At 36.2% G+C, this 21,799-nt stretch overlaps 1 protein-coding gene across 1 annotated transcript in view; it reads right to left on the bottom strand.

Annotated features, from left to right (window-relative positions):
• LOC108667076 (glutamate receptor ionotropic, NMDA 2A-like) overlaps positions 1-20,252 on the bottom strand; it is a 126,940-nt gene extending 106,688 nt beyond the window's left edge. Inside the window, exons 1-4 of the mRNA XM_047883925.1 lie at positions 20,159-20,252; positions 18,907-19,085; positions 17,731-17,936; positions 15,847-16,079 (exon numbers count right to left, since the gene is read on the bottom strand). Of these exons, the coding sequence (XP_047739881.1) occupies positions 15,847-16,079; positions 17,731-17,936; positions 18,907-19,085; positions 20,159-20,252 (712 nt within the window). The remainder of the gene's footprint in view (positions 1-15,846; positions 16,080-17,730; positions 17,937-18,906; positions 19,086-20,158) is intronic.
• Between the last annotated feature and the right edge of the window lie 1,547 nt (positions 20,253-21,799).

The following is a 21,799-nucleotide window of genomic DNA, read 5'->3' as shown; positions in this document are numbered from 1 at the left end:
GTTCGGCATGCACATGAGTGCTGATCCTGGCCTAAATGCCTTAACGACACAGAAGTCACGACTTATTTTTAGTAATTTTTGGTTTCTCTCTCTGAATATGAAAAATTTTTATGTTTCTTACGAAAAAACCCTGAGAGTGTGTCCCTGATGATACGGATTCGATGAAAGTGAGAATGTTCGAAGGCAATTTGTTAACAGATTTCCAGCAGCTAAGAAATAATACCATTGAATTTGACACACAAAGCACCATGCATAAGTTCCAAGCATTTGTTGATTCGAAGCACATTTTAGTCAAGTTTACTCAGTTTTAGGGATGAGTACCAATTGTTTGACCATATAGAATCATAATTCATGCAAGCTGAAGGTTGGTTCCAAGGCATTCAACAATGATTACAGAGAAATGATGTGCGACGAAGCCACTAATTGAATAGTTGGGCGATGAAGGGTCAAACTCACCCAAATTTTCTTAAAGCAACATTTATAGGGCCGACAATTCTTAAATCTTCACAACTATACCAAATATGTATTCATATGATTATATGTGTTCATATGATTATAAATATGTGTTCAAATATGTATTCATCTTAAACCCTAGACCTCCCTTGATGAAAATTTTGGAGGATATTATTAGTTATCATTAGGTCTTTTTGATGCACACAACTGCATTAATTATTCTAAGTGTTATTTCATTAGTAATGAATTGTCAAAACAATACATTTATATTCGGAACCGGCAGAATTCGGTTGCTTAAATCCATAACTTAAATCCCCAGTAATTTTACCTCGCGGATTTACACAATTTGTTGTTCAGCATTGATAAAATTCATCAATAATGTTTGATGAATTTTTATGATAATTACACAATTCATCAATATTGATTGGAGTAGACACTCGGCCTACTCATCTAAGGCCGAGGTTGGGGAGGCTACTAAGGTTGGGGAGGCTTGTTAATCCAAACATAACATTTTGTTCCCAACTTCATGCAAGGCGGCTCATGATCAAACATGTTTCACAAAAGTTTTCTCAAGTAACTCTTCTCATTATTCATCCTCGTTCTGAACTTAGGCCGCAAGTTAGAAATCTTTTCTGTCTTTCATTCAGTTATTGCCGCGGCTTTGAATCTTGCATGAAGTATTGCAGTACCAAGGATTTAATGACCCGAGAATCAAATTATCGTTTTTAATTACCTTTTTACCATAACGTACAATGAATGCACATATTTTTAACGTTTCCAAACTGATATATATTTAATTTTAATTTTCTTTATCTAAGATTTAGCTCATTTAGCACAACATTTATAGCGAATCACGCGTATCAATTGAATTTTCGATTTTAATCGCATCGCAACTCGATGAGTCTAAATCTGAATTAGATTTAAAATAAAATTTAAAATTATTCCGCTGAAGTAAAATGATTGACGAAAAGAAAAATACTGATTTCGATATTTTTTAAGTAAAATACTACATGGTTGAGTGCAAAACGTAAATAATTAGTTTTTAACTCAGATAAAAATCGATTTACAGGAATGATTACAGGATTTATGAAGCTACATTTAGACTAAGGCCAGAGGAGTGAAGAAAACCGTAAACCGTAGATCTTTAAAACTGTTATTTTAAACCGTGAAACTTTAATTAGTAATGTAGATGACAAACACTCAGAAATTTCAAGGAATCACTAATACATCGCTATGTCAGAATTTTTTCTTCAATGTTTTACATTACACGTCCTATTATCGTTTCTTGCGCTGTTCTTGGCATCCTTTAATTAATTGAGTTAATTTGCGTTCATGCTTCTGAGTAATACGAAAAGCATGTAAAATTCAAAACGAAGCCTATGCACTCTTAATATTTTTTATTCAAATCTGCAGACGGTCGGTATAATAAACGAATAGTTATATTGCTGAGTTCATGAATAGACTTTACTATGAAATTCAAACCCGCTTTCGCTTGCAAGGGATCGTCTCACAAGAGAGCTGACAGATCGTCTTCATTGCCCCTCGTTTGAGCCGTCAGCGTACACATCTCCATCAGTCAGCTCTTTCCCCTTGCCTTAATCTCGACTGCAATCTCATCTGATTCTCGACTTCCTCCTAGATTGGTACGAGTAGCTGAAAAATTTTCGAATTTTCTTCAGTCGTATTGTAGATGAAATATGTAGATGTAATTTATATCTGTAAATAGAATGTAAAAGCTGCTAGCATTGGGTTTAGGAGGTATATTTGTCATTTAATTCTTTAATCGCGTTGGATGTGACCTCCTGTAGTGGTGTGTTTTAATTATCATTGTTCATTGGCAATCTAGCCTTGGAGGAAGGCCTCGATTTCTAGATTGTTTTAATTTAAAACTTCAACCTCACATGCTCGAGAGCTTGAGGAAATGGCGGTGTTGAACGCACCAGTAGGACTACAATTGCGTATTGTGATTTAGAAACTTTCGGTGAGACTATTATTCAAACAGAATTGATGAACAAGTTGGCTCATTTAGAAGGAATATTCTTGGTGATTGTGAAGTTCTCTTTAAACGAAAGTTGAAACAGGCATTCGTTCCAGAGAGTAATATCCCAGCCAGTTATAATCTGTAAAAGATTCCCAGTAGAAGCTATCAGACATCCGGAGTGTCTACTATATTAATTATCAACGCTCGTTGTTCCAAATAGCATTGGAATCACCAAAGTTTGATATTTTCGGTAAAATTGTATCAATCGAGCAAGGAAAACGAGGAATTCAAGCATTTGAGGAAAAATTGAATCAATTGAGCTAAAAATTGGAGTGACTCGAGCTTTTGCGATAAAATTTTGCCAGTAAACGTTGTAGTGGGAATTAGGCGCTTAATTGAAACAAAATTGAGCCATATAAATTTAGGTAAATACTTAATCATTTTCCATGAAGTCAATCAATTATACTAAAAGCACGACGGACTTCAGCGTTTACTTAAGCTTGCGGTTTAATTAAATAAATAGGATAATGAATGCGATGGAATTGAAATCTTATTCGCAATGCATCAGCTTAAATGTCAGCAAACCTTGAGCCGACTCATCCCTTTAATATTAACGCAAAAAAGGCATTAGTGAATCTTTGATGTTCTGTTTTATTACAACACATTCAATCCCATATAATTTTTGAATTTGTGTCCACAGCGGATGTATTCTTACTTTTCCGGAAAATTTATCATCATCATAAAATCAAGTGTCGGCAGAATGTTGCCGAGTCCTTCTATTTACGCTCTGAAGAACTGACCTAAGATATCTAGTGAACCGACGCCTACCAATGACCGGGAACTGTAAAACGCTTTCTTAGTGGCTATCAAGCTAAGCTTTGAGCTAGGCGGTGGATGAAACGCAATAACGAGTCACAACAGCTAACGTTAATATATTTAAAAGAAATAGCAAACAATGGAAGTAAAGAATCAGAACGTGTGAACTTGACAAATCGGATGCGAAGTAGAGAACAAAATAATTAAGAAATGGGATGCGCAGAAACAAATGATTGTAAATCTGAATCGACAAGAGAACAAATAAGTAGCAAATCGGATGCTCAATAAGAGAGCTACTAATTGACTAGGCTACGTAGAGAGAGAGAGCTACAGCTGGGAGTTAGGAGATAAAGCGCGTGATCAGGTAATAGAAAACAAAGAATAAATTCCTACACATGACAACCCAAATATATGTTCATCCATTCCACAGTATTTCTCAATAAATACTCTATTATTATGCGCAACAACTCGACGCTTGCGTCGAGTCAAAATTCTACAAGAGAGGAACCAGTACGCCGTTCGTGATCAGCAGCTTAACTGACGGCTACCAAAAATTTATCGCACATGTCAGAGCTGGTCAACCTGGATCTTCGTGGTCTACCTCCAAGTAGTAGGAAATTTTCAACCTTTATATTACAAGTGATATTGCGAGCAACTTTTGGCCACGCTAGAAACGCTCTGTCTTTTGTCTTAAGCCGCCGCATTTATCCAGACAGGACTAGAGATAAAAGGTACAGATCATAATTTCTTTGGATGGGTTTTCCTAACCAGGTGCGGAACTTCAATCTGAACAATCATCAGTAACAGGTTTACAAAAGTAAAGCATCTCATTTCCTGTAAATTGTTTACTGTTCACGTGAATGCCAAAATTTGTATGACGTTGTTACAATGGTTCTTGTTACAAATTTAGCCTTAGCTCCGTGTAAGGTCACCCGAAACGCTCAAGTTATGGAGCGCGATTTGCCCCCTTGGCTTCATTTAGGGGGACCGGCTACCCTCCGGAAAAACTTCTACAGTTATTATCCGATCATCATGAAACTTCACAAACATACGTAAAATGTAAAAATAAGAACATTTTGCTTCTACGAATTTTTCGAAAAAATTGATAAAAAATGTGAAATTCATAGAAAACGGCTAAAAAGGGGTACTTTAGAAAATCTATCTCCTCCTACAAATATCATCCTACAACATCGAGACACGTATCATTCGGTTCGTAAGGACCATACCTAAAACTTTGATGATCACTTTTCTCATTTTCCCATTAGTTTTTTTATGCGCGTTTTATCCCATTTTTCTCATTTTTCCCCCCTCCCCCCCTTCTCCCCCATATAAAAAACTAACCTGACAGAAATTCAAAAAAATGATCATCAAATTTTTAGGTAATTTCCTTGCGAATCGAATGGTGTATGTCTCATTGCTGTAGCTTGAAAACTGTAGGAGGAGATAGGTTTTCCGTGACAATAAGTTGAACTTTTCAGGACGGCGCGGCAAAGTCCCGTGCGCCTCGAAATAGGCACTCAATGTAGCATGGATACCAAACTACAGGCTTCGGTAGCTTAATCCACTCAAGGATGCTAGCAGCAACTTGTAGCGCACCTCTACGTACAATGTTAGGAGGGTAACTGAGCTCAGATGCCAGATACACCAAGATATGTAGTCTTGCCGCTCTAATTTTCTTAGGTCTATTTAGTGAAGGAACTCCACCCCACGCCCCCCATTAAAGCCCGGCCGTCTGCGTCAATATTGCCGTACATGGATCGCAGTAGTATCGTTGGAAAGCTCAGAATGTCAGCTTTAAGATGGGACTAAGCTTGTAACTGCAGCACAACTCAAGTAGAAACTATATTCAAAGATTTCAGCAGATAATTACTTTATATCTAATTAGTTAAAGAACTCTCCCACCCGCTTCCCTTTAAAGAGACGTCATGAACGTAAATATTGGCGTACAGCGATGGCAGTGGTACCATTGAAAAGAGCAGAATTCCAGCTTTCAGATGAGCACAAAAACCGGAAAACGCCAAAATTGAAAAATTTAGGGTAGCCGGTCCCCTTAATATTGCATTATATCATGATTATACGGTTCAAGGCCAGAGCGCAAGAGCATAGGAATAAAAAATTATAGCTTTTTTCTCCTGAAACAATCACTACAGTAAGTTGCGGAGAAAATGCAAGTATATTAAATATGGGGAATTTTAAGTCTAAAATACATCCATACAGAGATAACACAGCGCTTGAAAAAAAATAAATAATAAAACTTCCTGGGTACATAGATAGCCATAATTAATTGCTCGAAATTATACACAATATTACAAAACGAAGCGTGATGCAGACTTATCCGTTATTCCTCGATTAATAACCTCGCTTAGGCCGTTATGAAACGCCAGTTGATAAACTAAATTAAATCGCAAATTCATTAACTAAAGTGAGGAGCCAGAGCATGACTTTGCTACAGGATGTTACGCAAAAAGCCAAATGCTGTCATTGTAGAAATTTACCGCGTGATATATATAGAATGCGATGCGCTTCTTGAAAGACATATGTTTATAAGAGACCTCCTGCTGCCATAAGGCAATAAAAATTCAAGCAATTTTTAACTTCTCTCCTTAGAGACTTCAAAATTTTTCCCTACGTTGAAACCATGAATGCTTTGTGAAACGCTAACATTATTCGAACTTTACTACGAGAAGGATTGTTACGTATATTCGTCTGGCGAAGGATTTGAATATACGATTTTTCGTTCAGTTGTCTTTATAAATCGGTTTCTGTAAACAAACAATATACAAAGGTAAAAATGGTTTCATAAAATTAGTATTGCACATAAAGGTATAATCGAGAAGTAAAATCATTTATTTCCATCCTATAACACGATAAAAGTCAAATATACACGTTACATGAATCTTCAAAATTAGAACACACGCTTACCAAACATTTCCTTCTTTACAGTCGAGAGCCAACACCGCAACTGAAACTCTAGAAGCCTTTAAAACCGAACTAAAGCAAAATGTCAGTGACGCGCATGCATCAGGCGTACGAAATATACAATAGAAGTGCATTTGAGAACCAGGAATTCAACAAGGATTGTTACGAGATCCAGTCTCAACGGGGCGTATCGTAAGAATATCACATATCCTCAATGACGCACCAGGCTTATCATACTTATTGTGATTAAACGCCAACAGGGGAATAAAGATGACCGCACATTACACTTTCATTCAAAAGCGCAAGAAATAAAACTGTAGGAGAGTAGAAATTATATCTGAACTTCGGGGTCTCTCTGAAGACAGAAAAAAAATATTTGCTGACAGGTTCCATCAATATCTCGTTCTTAAAAACACATACACGATAAGATTTCTTGCCATCTGAAATCCCTAAATTAGAACAGATTAAGCTTTACTCAATTAAAATTCAATGTCAGGTCGTGAAAGATAAAGAAAAGGTTCTACTTCATACATCAAGTTGATCAAGTACAGAGTACAACTGTTCACTGCGGTGGCGCAGAACGAATGACGTTCACCGCTAAGGGCAACTTTTCCGCACTTAATAGGGCTTGATCCAGCAACATTGCACGCACGTCTGATTCATTTTGGTTACAATACAATATCTTATACATACAATACCATTACAATATGATCCATCTATAAAATGCGTGTTTCCCTCCTCTATAGGGTAATTAATAATAAAAAGATTTATTCGAAAACTTATTCAATACAACAGAATTTAAGCCCGGATTTGGAAACCTTCAACCTACAGTGTGCCAGATCGATATTACAATAAATCTTGAATAATTTCTATTTATGCGGGACATTCAAATGCCGGAGTAATCATAGGAACTAGAATCAATATTTGCTAAAACGGACGTGGAACGAGTATATTGGGATATGAATCCAGACCTAAGCTGGATTCGACCAAACCCTACATGATGCTGGAGCGCAATATGTAGGCTAAATGATGACAACACGTTACAAAAATACGTTCGAAATAGGAATATTTTCTGCATGTACTGAGTGTTGATGAAATCAGAGGTACGATCTGTACAACAATTAGAACAGGCAGGTAGCTTGAGCTTTCGAAAATCTCGAGCTTATCTAACTACGGGAGTTAATTTAATCGTTGAATAATTATTTTAATTTTGGGTAAAATGCTTGTTATGGAGAGGTACACGCAGCGCAATAATCAGTTCGACTATAAAAGTGTAATGTTTTTTTTTGAAAAGTAAAGATTCTTGATTCTCACTCGTTTAATCGGAATTGAAATTTCATCCCAATATTTCAGCAGCATTTGGAAACCAATTTCATGAGCTACTCAACATTGTGTATATTCATCTGCCGGTGACAGTATAATTATTTTCAGTGATGCGCTGTTTAAGAAAATCATGCATCAGAGCAGCATGGGAGATTAGTGCCAGTCTTATTATAATATAGTGTTGTTTCTAAAATTTATTTTTCAATAAGGTTCAATTTGAAAAAGTTGGCTTTACACATCAAAAAATTCAAAATAATAAAAATTGATTCCGTTTATTTTATTATATGATTGCATTAACCTATACTATGCGTTATTGCCCTAAGCGTCAATGATTTCATGAATGTTTGCGTTTTCATGTCCATATGAATGACTGCATGGTGTCGCACGGAGGCAAACAGTGGTACTAACGACGGTTCATTTCATTTGTCGGCTGATGTACTTTTGAGCAGCTATCGGATGGATAAATCTGGCCAGCTGTTCAAATTATCGTGTAAATTACATTGTGTTCTCTAATAAACCGTTTCGCACCATTGCAAAAGACTACTATTATTTGGAGACAATGCTCGACCAGCCCGTAAACATAGCCAGTTTTATTTTAAACCATGGTGGATATTTAGAGTCGTTCCTCTCACGTTATACCTGCATGGATTAGCACATGCACTTCAGCGAACTCCTTCGTGACGATGAAAAATGCAGATGAAACAGCTTAAAGCTCGTGCAAACATGCAGTGCTTACCGTTTACAGAGAGTCTCTCCTCCCATCTTGGACGTTTAAATGACCAGAATTATGCTGGTTCTTGGCGCCCATTGTGTTTTACTCTTCGCAGTGCCTCCTGCTTGCAGGCGTACTATTCAGACGCTCCCCGTGGTCTTGTTACGAGGCATTTATTGCTTACAAGATAAACCTTCGCTGGAGCGTCTACAGGAAACATTAACGGTTCTCCGTGGAATTCACGTCAAGAAAGCCTTACTTATTAGGCTCGAAATGCTAAGAGCATCTCCTGAGTTGCAGTCCGGAGCGTCGTTTAAGTCATTTAAGCGGAAATAAAAGTGCTTACCATGCACATGCGTGACATTCATGTCTGTTGTTGTATTGCGCGTGGAAATGAGCATGAATTATACATTGTACGTTTATATAAGTCGATTAATGAGCACTTCTAATCGATGTTGAGAGCCTCATGTAATTTATCAAACTGCCGCTTGTACGGTTCAAAGAATTTTTTAATATGAGCGCGCAACTGTTGACTCGCTAGTAGCAGTTAAAGTCATTTGTTCATAATGAAAACAGTTTTACATCATTAAATTATAAAAAAAAAATCCGAAAATTCATTTCCATTTTAAATTCGTGCATAATTTTCGAAAAAATGTTAAACGTATGAGGCCACTTAGATGAGATAATCTCGGTTATCCAAGCCTATCATAAATTCGATCAAACGTTATCGACAGAGACAAACAAACTTCCAATATGGGGTCAAAGAGAAGCATATTGCAGTGCTATAGACAGAAAACATCCCCTATTATTTATAAAGCTAAGAGCTGACCGAACTGGCACAAGTTTTTAGACGATCTGCCTCGAGCCCTCGATTTAATCAAATGGATGACATAAGAACCATTATTGTTTTTCGAATCACACGAAACTGGACTAAATTGAATGAAGCTAACAAATTCATTCAATGTTGCTCTGTAAAAGGAAGAAGCTCAATTAAAAATAAAATTTGAAGCGAAATTAATTCTTTTCAAACTGGGTTAAATTTATTTGAAGTTCACACTTTAAGTTTGTTATGCTAATAAACTATGTTATGCTATGATATGGAGCACCCTAGAAGTTTAACTTAATCACGAATTTATGTTGGGGAATACAATTTGTCATCTCATTAATTTCTCTTCGTCGGAAGTTCCTACTTGCATGAACACATCTTCAGCTTACATTAATTATTCACTGCAACCATACACGTCCTCACTTATCCCGAAAAATAGAACGATATTTGAGCAGGATTATGGCTTATGTTGCATGTTATACTTTCTAGCATTGTGGAGCTTCTTCATTTGCTGCAATTCCTCGCAATGACGAACTGCGCCGCATTTCTCACGCATTACTTGAAGATGAAAAGTGTATACATCTTTCTTTTTAAGTACCCGATAACTAAACAGTATCCGGATCCGATCTGAACTTTCATCGTTAGCTGGCTCTTATAGCTTAAAAATTTCGCCATTGCTGTGAATGTATTCAATTCTGTTAAGATGTATTGATATCGGCGCATTGCTAGGAGTTTTAAACATCATCTTTGTTTGACAGTAATCGTTACAGTTCATTTTAACAAATTTGTCCTGAACTCCACGTTAGTTCATTTTTATGTATAGAATAATGAAATATATTTTGTGCCTCACACAACCTTTTTTATTGTCATAAATTGTTGGTCATCCTCGTAGACAGAAACCCGGAAGAATTATGAACGTAGCTTATTTGTCCCGTTATAAAGAGAACGTAAATATTCGTGTTGTATAGCTATATTCCAGAAGAAGATATTAAATGGTGGGTAATCATTTATTAGAACCAAAAACCATAAAATATAAACCATGATGATCAACCATTACTCATTTATTATTTATATCTATGTGAAGAAAAAAATTCAGTTGACTCTAAAATATCTTCTGTATATAATCTTATTTTTAACGTTCCGTTTCCGCAAGTCGATCGCAAGATATTTCGTATCCACATTACATTGTTTCAACTTATGAATTAACAATGCTAGTAGCAATTTAATTATTAGACGTGAGATTTATCACTTTTTCATTAATTTGGCTCTCATAACAATCGACACATTAATATGGCTCTCATAACGATTGAGTTAATCTAGCTTTTATAAATTAATTGTCATCTGAACCAAACAATGTTTATTTTCCATATTTGAGATCCGATTTTACAAGGTCTTATTTAAAGTGTTCCTGAAACTCACATCTATTTAAGTTATATCCATTTAATTGTCATCTTTCTTTCGTTTTGCTTTCTTATGAGGCCTACCGTCCGACCAAAATTCGATGCAAACAAACCCCTTAACATGGGATGAAAAAATGGTTGAACACCGACCGTTCTGATGGCAGACGTCGAGGTCAGATTTAAACTCATGACATGAAGAATTAAAATTTATCGTCAATTTTAAAATTCATGGTTGACTATTTTACGGCTAAAAGTTCTTGAAATTTAAATTTACGAGCAGATTTTCATAGATAAGACTGTGATTCCAAAATCATCCGCTCACGTTATAGTCCAACCTTGCACAAATTCATCTTTTTTTTCCCCAATTAATCTATTACCAAAAAAATACACACATCACAACAATGTTTCGGCAAAAAAAGCTGATACAAATATAATCATTCGTGGAAGTTATTTACATGGGGCACTTCAAATAAATTATCGCTAATTGGGATAGTCGGGGATAGATTGGACTGATTTCGAAAATATGGTTCGAATGAAAATATGTTTACTTTTAATATTATAGCTAGCAGTTAGTACCTGCTATAATATTCACCATTTCATGTAATAATACTGAAATACACTGAAAAATGTTGAAAACGTTTTAAAAATTAGATTTCGAGACAATGGTATATAATATGCAATAATTTTATTGAAGACCAGAGAGTTTTTCTTATTATTGATTTTCTTATTAATTTTCTCGATGCTGCGAACTAGGCTTTTTGAGGGATTTGAAAGTTCGATTATACATACCTAAGGTTTCTAAATGAAATTTTATTTGACTTTACGACGTTTCGAATATTCCATGTTCATTATCAAGAAAATAAAGTGTTTTACAACGCTTGAAATTGAAATTTTGGAATGACAACATTACTTACGAAGGGTATAATGGATAAAACACAAAATTGAATCTTAAAATTACTCCGAAAACAAATCATTAATTAAAATTAAAGAAAATTATTAATAGGAAATACGCTCCGGTCTTCAATAAAACTTGCATAAAAGAAAAACTTCTGCCTAACTATACTAATATGCAATAAGTAGCGGACTCAATTCTTGAGATTATATCTTTACAAACTTCAATTTTTCGCTCGTGTGCTATTGAGCCAAACTTCCTGCGGAAGTATCAGTTTATTTAGAAGTAACTGCTGATCATTAATGAACATAATTTAATGCATTTTCTCCACGAATTACATTAGTAAAGCCGCAACAAAGTTGCGCACACATTTAAGCGCAATTATCACTCATATTTTTCAACGTGCAAGAGCGTAAGAAAGTTTGAGAAGAAAGTACGACTAATCCCCTAATATGTTGAATACAGTTTTACAACATTATTAGTTGGTACAATTTTTACACAATTCGAATAACTTTTTCAAAAATTTGTTAATATGTGCACTTGACGACGGGAAGCTTAGTTTGAAAATTGCGACGTAACCACGTATGTATATATGGAAAGCTAATAATCATAATAATAATGTTTCTGATTAAGAATTTCAATTGGGACAATCTCTCTAGATATGTAAGATGACGAAAAAACTTGTAGTGAAACAAGTTTAAAGAAATTTTGAATGATTAAATAAATTTATAATTATACATGCTCCTGACCTGCAGGCTATCTTCACTTGAATCAATTTAATACAAAGAAGTGCAAGTGATATTTCAAGGAATCGTTTATGAACATTTGTTGGTTCGCCCACAGTAGATTTCTCTATGGAACTGTGCTACAGAATTCATACCTTGCTCGAGCATATGATGAAGCTAACATAATCGCTATGAACAGTAAAAGGCTCGAATGAAATTTCCCGTGAAAGCTCTCGCACAAATTGCTAATTAGCCTCTAAATCCCATCGCATCAGCTGCTGCATAGCTTCATCCAAGCTTTTCATAATTGACAATAAAAATTATTATGTTGATTAAAATTTCGATCAACCAAAATCACGATGATATCCCTTAATTTTGAGCTAATAACTAAATACCGACACGAAGAGTTTCGATGCAGATGCAAACTGCGTGAACGTAAACGTAAAATTCTATCATTCTAGAATTAACTATCACGTCTTCTTGATTGAGCGCATGTCAAATACTGCAATGACATCTATAATTTTATGCTGGTGCCAATATTCTGAAACTGTGCTTGGTTTTGTGAAAAAAATTTGAGTTCCGAATGGTTAATTTGAAAGATAAAGCGTATCAGAAAGACTATGAAATTTTGCTGGGTTATTACAACAACGATATCAGCTTTTAATATGAAGGTTGACGGAGTCAAACCAAGCTTTGTCCAGGCATCTAGGTCTTTATTATAAGCAAATGGTAACGCCATTCTAATAACAAAAACTGAAATTAATGATGAAGAACCGCTATATCTATCGTCAAGACATGGCCAATTACAACTTGCATCTACATGAATTATTTTTATGATTAATTTAATTAATTTGGCTGACTCTCAATTGGGGAATGCGACTCACTTACGTAACTATATATGTTAAATATAATCCATCTGCGCATTTATTAAAAAATTCTAACTTAACTTTTAGGCAATTTAGAAGGCTTTTACGGATTAATGCCTCATCCTAATCGCGAGTACTAAAATCTAGATGCTCACACAGAGTTCTCAAAAGAACATAACATTAATGCCGCAAGTAAATCTACCGCCCCGTGTGAGTTCTAGTCCGAATATGAGCTGTTTAATATTTGCCAGTGCTTTATATTTCCACAAATTTGATAAAAGTCGCGGCTTTGACACACGAGGTTTCCAAATTTATAACCCTTACACTTCCATAACATTAAACATTCACGCTACCGTTAACTTCATTTTCAGTTCAGGTACCAGTAATTAATTTCAGAAGAAATTGTGAATAGAAACAGTGGTTCTGCACAACATTAGTTCATCTATTCATCTCTGAGATATTTAGCTTGTTTTTAGCGAATGGTAAACATAATAAATTTGATAATTTTAATAACTCCCAGACAATGGAGACAATGGAGCTGAGAGCTAGCACTCCTGCCATCGTTCCGACTGCGGTCCCTGGCCGGATTGGCCAAACGTCGACCCGAGCTCAATTTAATTCGTCTTTAATTACGGACTGGCAATTCCGTTAGATCGCAAGGCCTCATAGCTGGTCTGTTTTCACTAGCGCAGATCTTTCTCATCATTTCCCTCGTTTCTTTAGTGGCTCTTCCTTCTCTTCTACTCATCTTAAACTCCAATATAAGACGTCATGGAGATATTGAGATAACATTTCAAGGCTTCCTACAGAGAGAGGCTTGAGTCCACTCTTCTATAAAAGATGCCTTCAAATGCTAGATTTCATACTAAAAATTCCTATACAGGGATATTAGAACCAAATATGTTCATAGCCTTTTTGCCTTGATCAAACCTTACTTTGTTTCTATGTATTTCAACAAATCATTTTGTTCATTGCATAATGGTGATTCAAACCGAAGAAATATTCAGATGGAACATTTCAAACTGTGCCTCTGCATGTGTGGAGAAACCAAGAAAGATCTGTTAGACATATATACAAAAACCTAGAAATTCCGGTGACCTATAAAATCTAAGTGTGAAAAAGAACTAAACGAACTATGTTAGTTTTTAATTTTGGTAATTTAAAAACGGAATTTTTTTCCGTATTAATGGAAAGAGAAACAAAGTAATTGCACCTCCTTTGGCTCAACTTCAGGGCTTAAATAAAAAAAAGCCATCTCCTCTCGAGGCAATTAAGAAATGAAACTAGTGACAAGCATTAACCATGATTATATTCGCGATTAAAATATTTAATATTTTCACGATTAAAACGAGTGCAGACTTCAGATAGAACATTTCATCCTGAGTATTTTCCACCAGCTGAGCCCGTCATTTGCAGAGTTTTATTCCGACTCCTCATAGATCTAACTCGTATTCAGCTGAACTTGTCGCGGGAAGAATTTAACCGAAAAGTGTCTATTTTGAATAAGCAGTTTCATTAAGGTAGAGTAGTAATAATTTACACTAAATAAGTTGTCTTGCTGACTTAGAAGGGAACTGAAATGGATGGTATGGAAATTCCATTCGAAACATTAACAAAATTTAGGGAAATATTTTAACGTATTATAATCATCAGTTTTCATCGGCGTGGAAAAGACTTCATGAGAATGAGTGATGATCCTCCTATAAAAGAAGCTCCTCGAGTACCCTAAAGAATAATATAAATAGCGAGTATTGTCGTGGAATGGTACAAAACACAATTTTTGAGGTAAGTTGAATATTCACCGAGTTGATTCTGTGGATTTTAAGTCCTAGCGAAAGCTTCCTTTTCGTCTCATGACGCAACTTTATTGCAACTAATTATTTTCCGCGGATTTAAAAAAATCATGATATGAGCCATTAATTCTATACCCGTGCAGCCATACGGCAGGCCGAGCGCGTAGAAATCCAATCTTCAATTGATCTTTTAATACCGCATTAAAATTCACGAGGCATTTATTTGCAGAACAGAAGTTTCATCCGACACCATATTCGAGGCTTCCATGCTTGATGAAGCAATAAGCTCGGCATTATGCGAATTTTTAGTTGTTCAAATAGTGCTATAAGCACTGAATTTTAACACTAGTTTTGCCAACACGCGTCCCATTTCAATTAGATCCTTACGTATCTACGGGAAATATAACGTCCAAAACTCGAACTCTAGCAGTCCATTTTGCTTTGGTGGTGGTTTTGTCGTTCCAGTTCCCATGTACACAGATAAAACTCCAGATAGCACATGGATCGTGTTTCAGGTAATACACGGATCCCGTTCCAATCTATACGCGGAGTTCATTCCTCATAAATCACGGATCACGTGCCTCTGAGGATCACGTGATTTTACATTTACACGGATCACGTGTAAATGCCTCTGAGCTGAAAATACTAGATTTGGATACATCAATGCAACCTCTTAATCATGTAAAATTTTGCATTCAACTTATGATCCGGAGCATAAATTTCCGGATTTTTTTTCTCGGTCATTTTGTCTTTTGTCACGTAAAATCGAAAATTTAGCTTAGAAGCTTACTATGAACCGTACGGCGTGCATGGTGTAATACCTTCAGCAGCGCTCGTACTGTCAGTTTACAAATTCAATTTAGAAGTAACAAGATTGAAGACATCAGCTGCAAGGACCTGCCTTTGGGTGAGGCAGTACAAGTAGAGCAGGCAGTAAACAAACCAACTATGGGCATTGTCAATGTACCAGTTGTTCACTTTTAGAGACGAGCGGTGCCCAGATTTATAAGCAGAACTATTGAGTAAAATTATCCAGTCGTTATAATATGATTTTTATATTAATATGAAGAAAGTAATGCTGTGATAAATTGTTGACGTATAGCCTAATGTAAACCATTTATCTATTTTTCCAATACTCACCAAGCATGCCAACAGGAAACGCGTTCTTGCCCTCCAAGTTTTCACCAATGATCGACTGCGTCACAATCCAGACGTAGTTCTTGCCCGTCAGTCCGAGGCTCTCAGCAGCAAGCATAATCTCCTCGCCCTCCGCCTTGGTCGAGTACAGCAGCAGAATGCGCGCCTCGCTGTTCTTGACGCGCGTCAGGTCATCCTCCGCTCGCTCCACCGTGATGGTGTCGATGATTGTGAACCTGCGGTACGCGTGATGGAGTAAATAAGATGATTGTGAACCTGCGGTACACGTGCATGAGTAAATAAGATGATTGCGAACCTGCGGTACACGTGATGGAATAAATCAGCTGATTGTGAACCTGCGGTACACGTGATGGAATAAATCAGATGATTGTGAACCTGCGGTACACGTGATGGAATAAATCAGATGTTTGTGAACCTGCGGTTTGCGGTACACGTGATGGAATAAATCAGATGATTGTGAACCTGCGGTACACGTGATGGAATAAATCAGATGATTGTGAACCTGCGGTACACGTGATTGAATAAATCAGATGATTGTGAACCTGCGGTACACGTGATTGAATAAATTAGATGATTGTTAGCCTGCGGCACCAGTGAAGGAATAAATCAGATGATTGTGAACCTGTGAAGGATTATATCAGATCGAGGAATCATATCCATAATTGCTAACCTGACACGCACACGGGCGAGTAAAATATATAAATGGATCTTGTCAATATTATGAATTCGCTACAAAAGTAAATCAGACCGAAGAGTTGTGTCAGTGATTGTAAATCTGCGAATAATCATGGAATATAAATTATAAACGAGGAATCGCATTTGAGACTGTAAATCTGCAAAAAACGTGTAGGAGGAAATAAGATCGAGAAGTCGTGTCGGTGATTGTGATATTATGTACAATTAAAGAACAAAAAGAGATGTAATGTTCCTGTCTCTGATCTGAATCTGCAACACAGGTAAAAAGTAAAATCAGAATGAAAGAGTGGATCCTGTATACGAAATCGAGAAGACATTTAAAGAATAAATTTAGTTAGAAGGAAAGAAGGGAGATCAAACTTAACAGGATATGGTTCTATAATCTGCGATACGTGCATTGGGCAAAGTAAGGTAAAATTATCTTATGTATAGATAATTGATAAAGCACAAAAAATTCTAAGACTAATTAACCTATAACCAACTTGAATATATAATTTTGTTACGATTAAGGATATTTTATGTATCGTACGAAAAGAAATTTGACATTGTGTATAGCTTTAACTAATGGAATATTATAAACAGAGACCTTAACACATGGAACGTTAATGCATTTCTTTGATTGGTTGTAACGAATTGAATGATCCAAAGCCACCCACAAATCTAAAGTATAATGTTAATTTTATAGCACTGGTGATCATAGGAACATGAACTATTTAAATTTGGTTAGGGGCGCTTTCCCATCCGCTCATTACAACCAGAAAAAAATCAAGTCCTTATTATTGACTAGAAAATATGAGTCAAAGTTTATTTGCATCTGTAGTTATGTATTCACCATTAGGCGGAAATAAAAGTGGAACAGTGATATTTAAATAACTAAAATAATGATATTAATGACTTCAATTACGGCGAATACATGTCATTATGAGCATTGAGAACATAATTTAAGTTTTTAAGCCTTTATAAAAACCAAAATTATCCACTATAATTTTTCCACTGAAATAATTATATTTTTTTCACAAATAATTCATTATACAGAATAGTTAATAATTAAAGTGTTGCACCAGCAAGTGCTGGTTAATGAGAATTTTCAACACGTAAAAAATGACTGTCGAATTTTAGTCGAATAGGAGCAACATACTCTGCATGGTGACATATTGCTTTATTACTCACTTGAAATTAGCGGTGGACGTGTCAGTGGGGTCGGAGAACTGATTGACTTTCTCGAGGATAGTTTCAACGAAGTCTGTGTGTCCTGCTATCTGGCTGGTGATGATGGTGAAGGCATGCCACTGGTATTGCACGAGGATGGACAGCATTGCATGAGCCTGATGATGGATTGAGGGAGCCAGCTGCAGGATCAGACCGGTGTGTGAGGCCTGTCGATGCAGCACGAAATATTTTTTCATTAGCTTGATTAGAATCGTTGGATTACCTGGATTAGTAATTATGGCTTATGCCATCCAAATTCGAAATGCTGCATAAACTCGAGATTAAAGTTTGATCAGGATTGAGAGAGCTTAAGAGGAGTATTGTCAATTTAAATGTAATTGCAAACAAAATATTTTGGATTTAATATAAATGCGGACGTGCATGGTTAATGTATTAGGGATATCAACGGCGGATTAAGATGTAGAAAATAATTAATTACATGTTTGAAAGAGTGATCAAATGACAGGACGGTTTACAACTTCATATCGTTACCAAATTTAGAAATTTAATTCGCTACCGATTAATTATTAGAGAAATATTAGCATTATTTTATAAAATTTATATAAACCTTTAATCTAGTCTTTTCGGTGGAATACGTGGGAAAATAGGTAATTAAGTCTGCAGGTATTACTCCCAGGATTTGAGTAAGACACTGATGGAGGGTAATTTATTCATGAGATTTCGTTCATTTTTTATCAATGAATTTTCCGGTCCATGAATCAATATTTGAACGTTTTTCCCTCATAATAGTCTGGAAAGCAGTTCTACACTAATGTAGAACTCCTTCTACTTTTTCTTTAAATAAGTACTCGGCGTTAAATTAGTTTAAAACCTTCATATTCCTGTTCAGTTTAACGATTCGACGATGATTATTATTACAAGAATTATTGGAATACATACACAACCAACTAGTTGTTAAGAAGCCTAGACAAATGCTAGTTAGATAATCGGAGCTTTGATGTCGATTGGAAGCAAGTTTGAAAGTACATATGACCCCGAAATAATCTAAAATTTTCCAATTTCAACCAAAAAAAAAATGGTGTGTATGAGCAAACCATAAAGGACATAATTTGTTATGTACTTTATCCCGGAAAGTTTATATGCAAGTTCCTGGGCAAATCAGCTGCCGGAAATGACCTGTTCGAGGCCAGAGTTATCGGCGTTCCAGGCGATGACAGGAATACCGAGGTAGCCGGCGAGCTGGAGGAAGTACTGCGACGATGCGGTGTTGCGTCCGTACGTCTCGTCGTTCGTTACGTACAGGATGGCGGAGATTTTCTTCGGCAAGAATCGGTCGCATAACACATCCAGGATTGCTGTGACATTAAAAAATAGAAGAAACTTAAAATTGTCTCGGTAAGAATTTATGATGAAGTAACTTGTTAAAGTAGCTCCGTTCGTTCGAAATATTCCCGAAATTAAGCAGAGATGAACAATATTCATAACAGAGAAAATTCTAGTCAAGAATAAAGTAAGTTTTGTTCATACTGAACAAAATTTCGTTATACTTCTACACAAAATATTAAAAATGCTAATGTTGAGCAATGTAACATAGAGCATTCTTATAAAAGCATTCGTATTTTGTAAACAAAGAACTCAGTTTCATAGCAACATCTTCTGAGATATTTCTCATCGCGGCTCGAACTTCGAGTGGAACTTTAAGCACGTAAATGAGCCTGTTTGTTGTTGGCTTCAAAACCGTTCAAAGACAGATCCTAAAGTAAAAACTTTTTCGCCAGTGCGACATAAAATATTTTAACGTGTTATACATATAACTTATATAAATATAATTTTAACGTTGTATATTAAAATAATTTAATGTATTCAAAACAATGTAGTTGTGTATCAGAGCATTGGCAGTAAACACAAAGTGGAATAATTAAATCACAATGCGTTTCAATGTCAGATACTCTTATGATTTTATTTTTGTATATCAGGATACTTCTGCACAACATCCAAACTGTGTGATAATTTTAAATAGCCCAGCTTTTTTCTCGAGTCTCATAATTGCGTAAATATTGCGTTCAAGTGACGATTATCATCATATTTGGTCCGAATAGAGGAAAAAATTATGGGTATATTGATTGGCCAAAAGTATTTAGTGTAATTAAAATAGTCGTTGGCAATCAAAGGTAAGATCGGCAACATTCCTCATCAATATAAGACATTTCAAAATTGCATTAGAATTCATAATTATTGGAAGGAATGTGAACAATTGTTTGTAATTTATTCTGGTACCACTGGCATTAGAAATAAATTTTCATCCGATTATATATTGGATTGGTAGAGAATCTCTAATTAATCTAGAAGCAAATTTATAACGCAAAAAATGAAATCACAACAATATGTTTTAAAAAGAGGGAGTAATAAACTTATATAGAACACTGACCAGTAGGAGAAGGAGTCAACTGGAACATCTGCTGTTCGACGTTTTCATACGTAAACGAATACTCGCCGAAGAAATCACGGTTGAAGTCTTTCATGGCTAAATTGATGTTTTTGCGGTAGATTCTTGAATTGAAGACAGAGTGAGGCAGTATAAGACCAACGTTAATTTCCTTCTGTTCATAACTGCCGTAATGATTTCTTTCACCAATTCCACTTCGATCAGCTATGTCTGGAAGATCAATCGCGATGCATACGCTCATACTAAACATCAGCGTCAGGTAAAACATCAATGAGGGATGAAACTTTGGTCTGCCCTTAGAAGAACGAGGATACGACCAACGTCGTCTCGTGTTATCAGCCATCAGAAAATTGTGTCTTTGGACGCATTTTCTTGCATCCAGTGTTCTATCACAAAATTTGAAGCAGTTTTGTTCAATTTTCACTAGCAACGTCAGAATGAATTGTGCTATGAAAAGGAAGTTATGAGCCAGTTTAATGTGATCCATGCAGTAAGGTTCATCCCGCTTAGTAACCCTTGTAATACTTCGTTGAACATTTGGTGATCCCGAAGCTAGTAGCTTTGACGTAGGAAGAATGGCGCGACCAGAGAGTTGTTGAAATGAGTGTTTCTCAACATAATAATTTGCTGAGGTCTGATTGCACAGACTCTTTTGCAAGTTACTTCTAACCCCACAATCTTTCATCCTAGTCGTGAGGAAATCGTTGGTGTGTAATGTTGCAGAAGAATGGTAAAAATTTGAGTGATCATAGCAATAATAACATTCATTACAATTCTTCCGCCTGAAAGATGTCCCAATGAAATTCCTTGAATATTCAATGTGTTCTCTGGACTCCGGAAGCTCGTCATGCGCCTCACACTCTGAAGTTTGAGCACAAAACTTTGTTGTGTATGCTTTGTTGCTTTTTGCTGGACGTTCGCTGGTATTCTGCCAAATACCTCCAAAAAAGAAGGCGTGAGACTTCGCGTCACACCAACGACTTTCAACAACAAATCGATCACCGTCTGAGTTCCGAAAGTGGTCAACGAAGTTAAGGTCACTGGAGTTGCAGTGACGGCTAACCAAGTTCGAATTGTCAAGGTGTTCGAAACTGTTGCTGAAGTTCACTTTGTCCGATGCTCTACCACACACCGTTCCTTCGATACCACCAAATTCAATTTTTTCTGGAAGGCTTTCTTGACGGCGATCCCTGAGACAGGTCATCAAAGCTCTACAGGAAGCACATGCTTCCGAGTCACAGTGTAGCTGCTGGCACGGTGACCATGTGTGACCTGGAGTCCACAGTGCCTGGTCTGTATGAGGAGTTTGGAGAAGTGTTCGAATGTGGGACTTTCTTGCGCAGTGGCATAAGTCTCGCTCGACGAGACTCATGGTTGCAGACGAAGCCGGTCATGAGATGGGCTGGTAAGCACTAGTCGTATTAGGACAGCTGCTGCAAAATTTATGAAGCGGTAAATTGTTTTAATTAAGTCTACCTCTCGACCAAAACATCTATTACACAACTGAAGAAACGCAATATTCAATTATATTGAAAAATTAAATAGAAATAAAAAATTTTTCTGGAATTATCTATTCATTTCTACTTGGGGTTTCTTTTTCTTACTCCACTATACAGCATGAGG

The sequence above is a fragment of the Hyalella azteca genome, unplaced genomic scaffold (assembly GCF_000764305.2).
Source record: "Hyalella azteca isolate HAZT.00-mixed unplaced genomic scaffold, Hazt_2.0.2 contig14048, whole genome shotgun sequence".
In the NCBI taxonomy this organism is placed as follows: Eukaryota; Metazoa; Arthropoda; class Malacostraca; order Amphipoda; family Hyalellidae; genus Hyalella; species Hyalella azteca.
The sequence above is the reverse complement of the archived record's forward strand: the minus strand, read 5'-3'. Positions and strand labels throughout refer to the sequence as shown.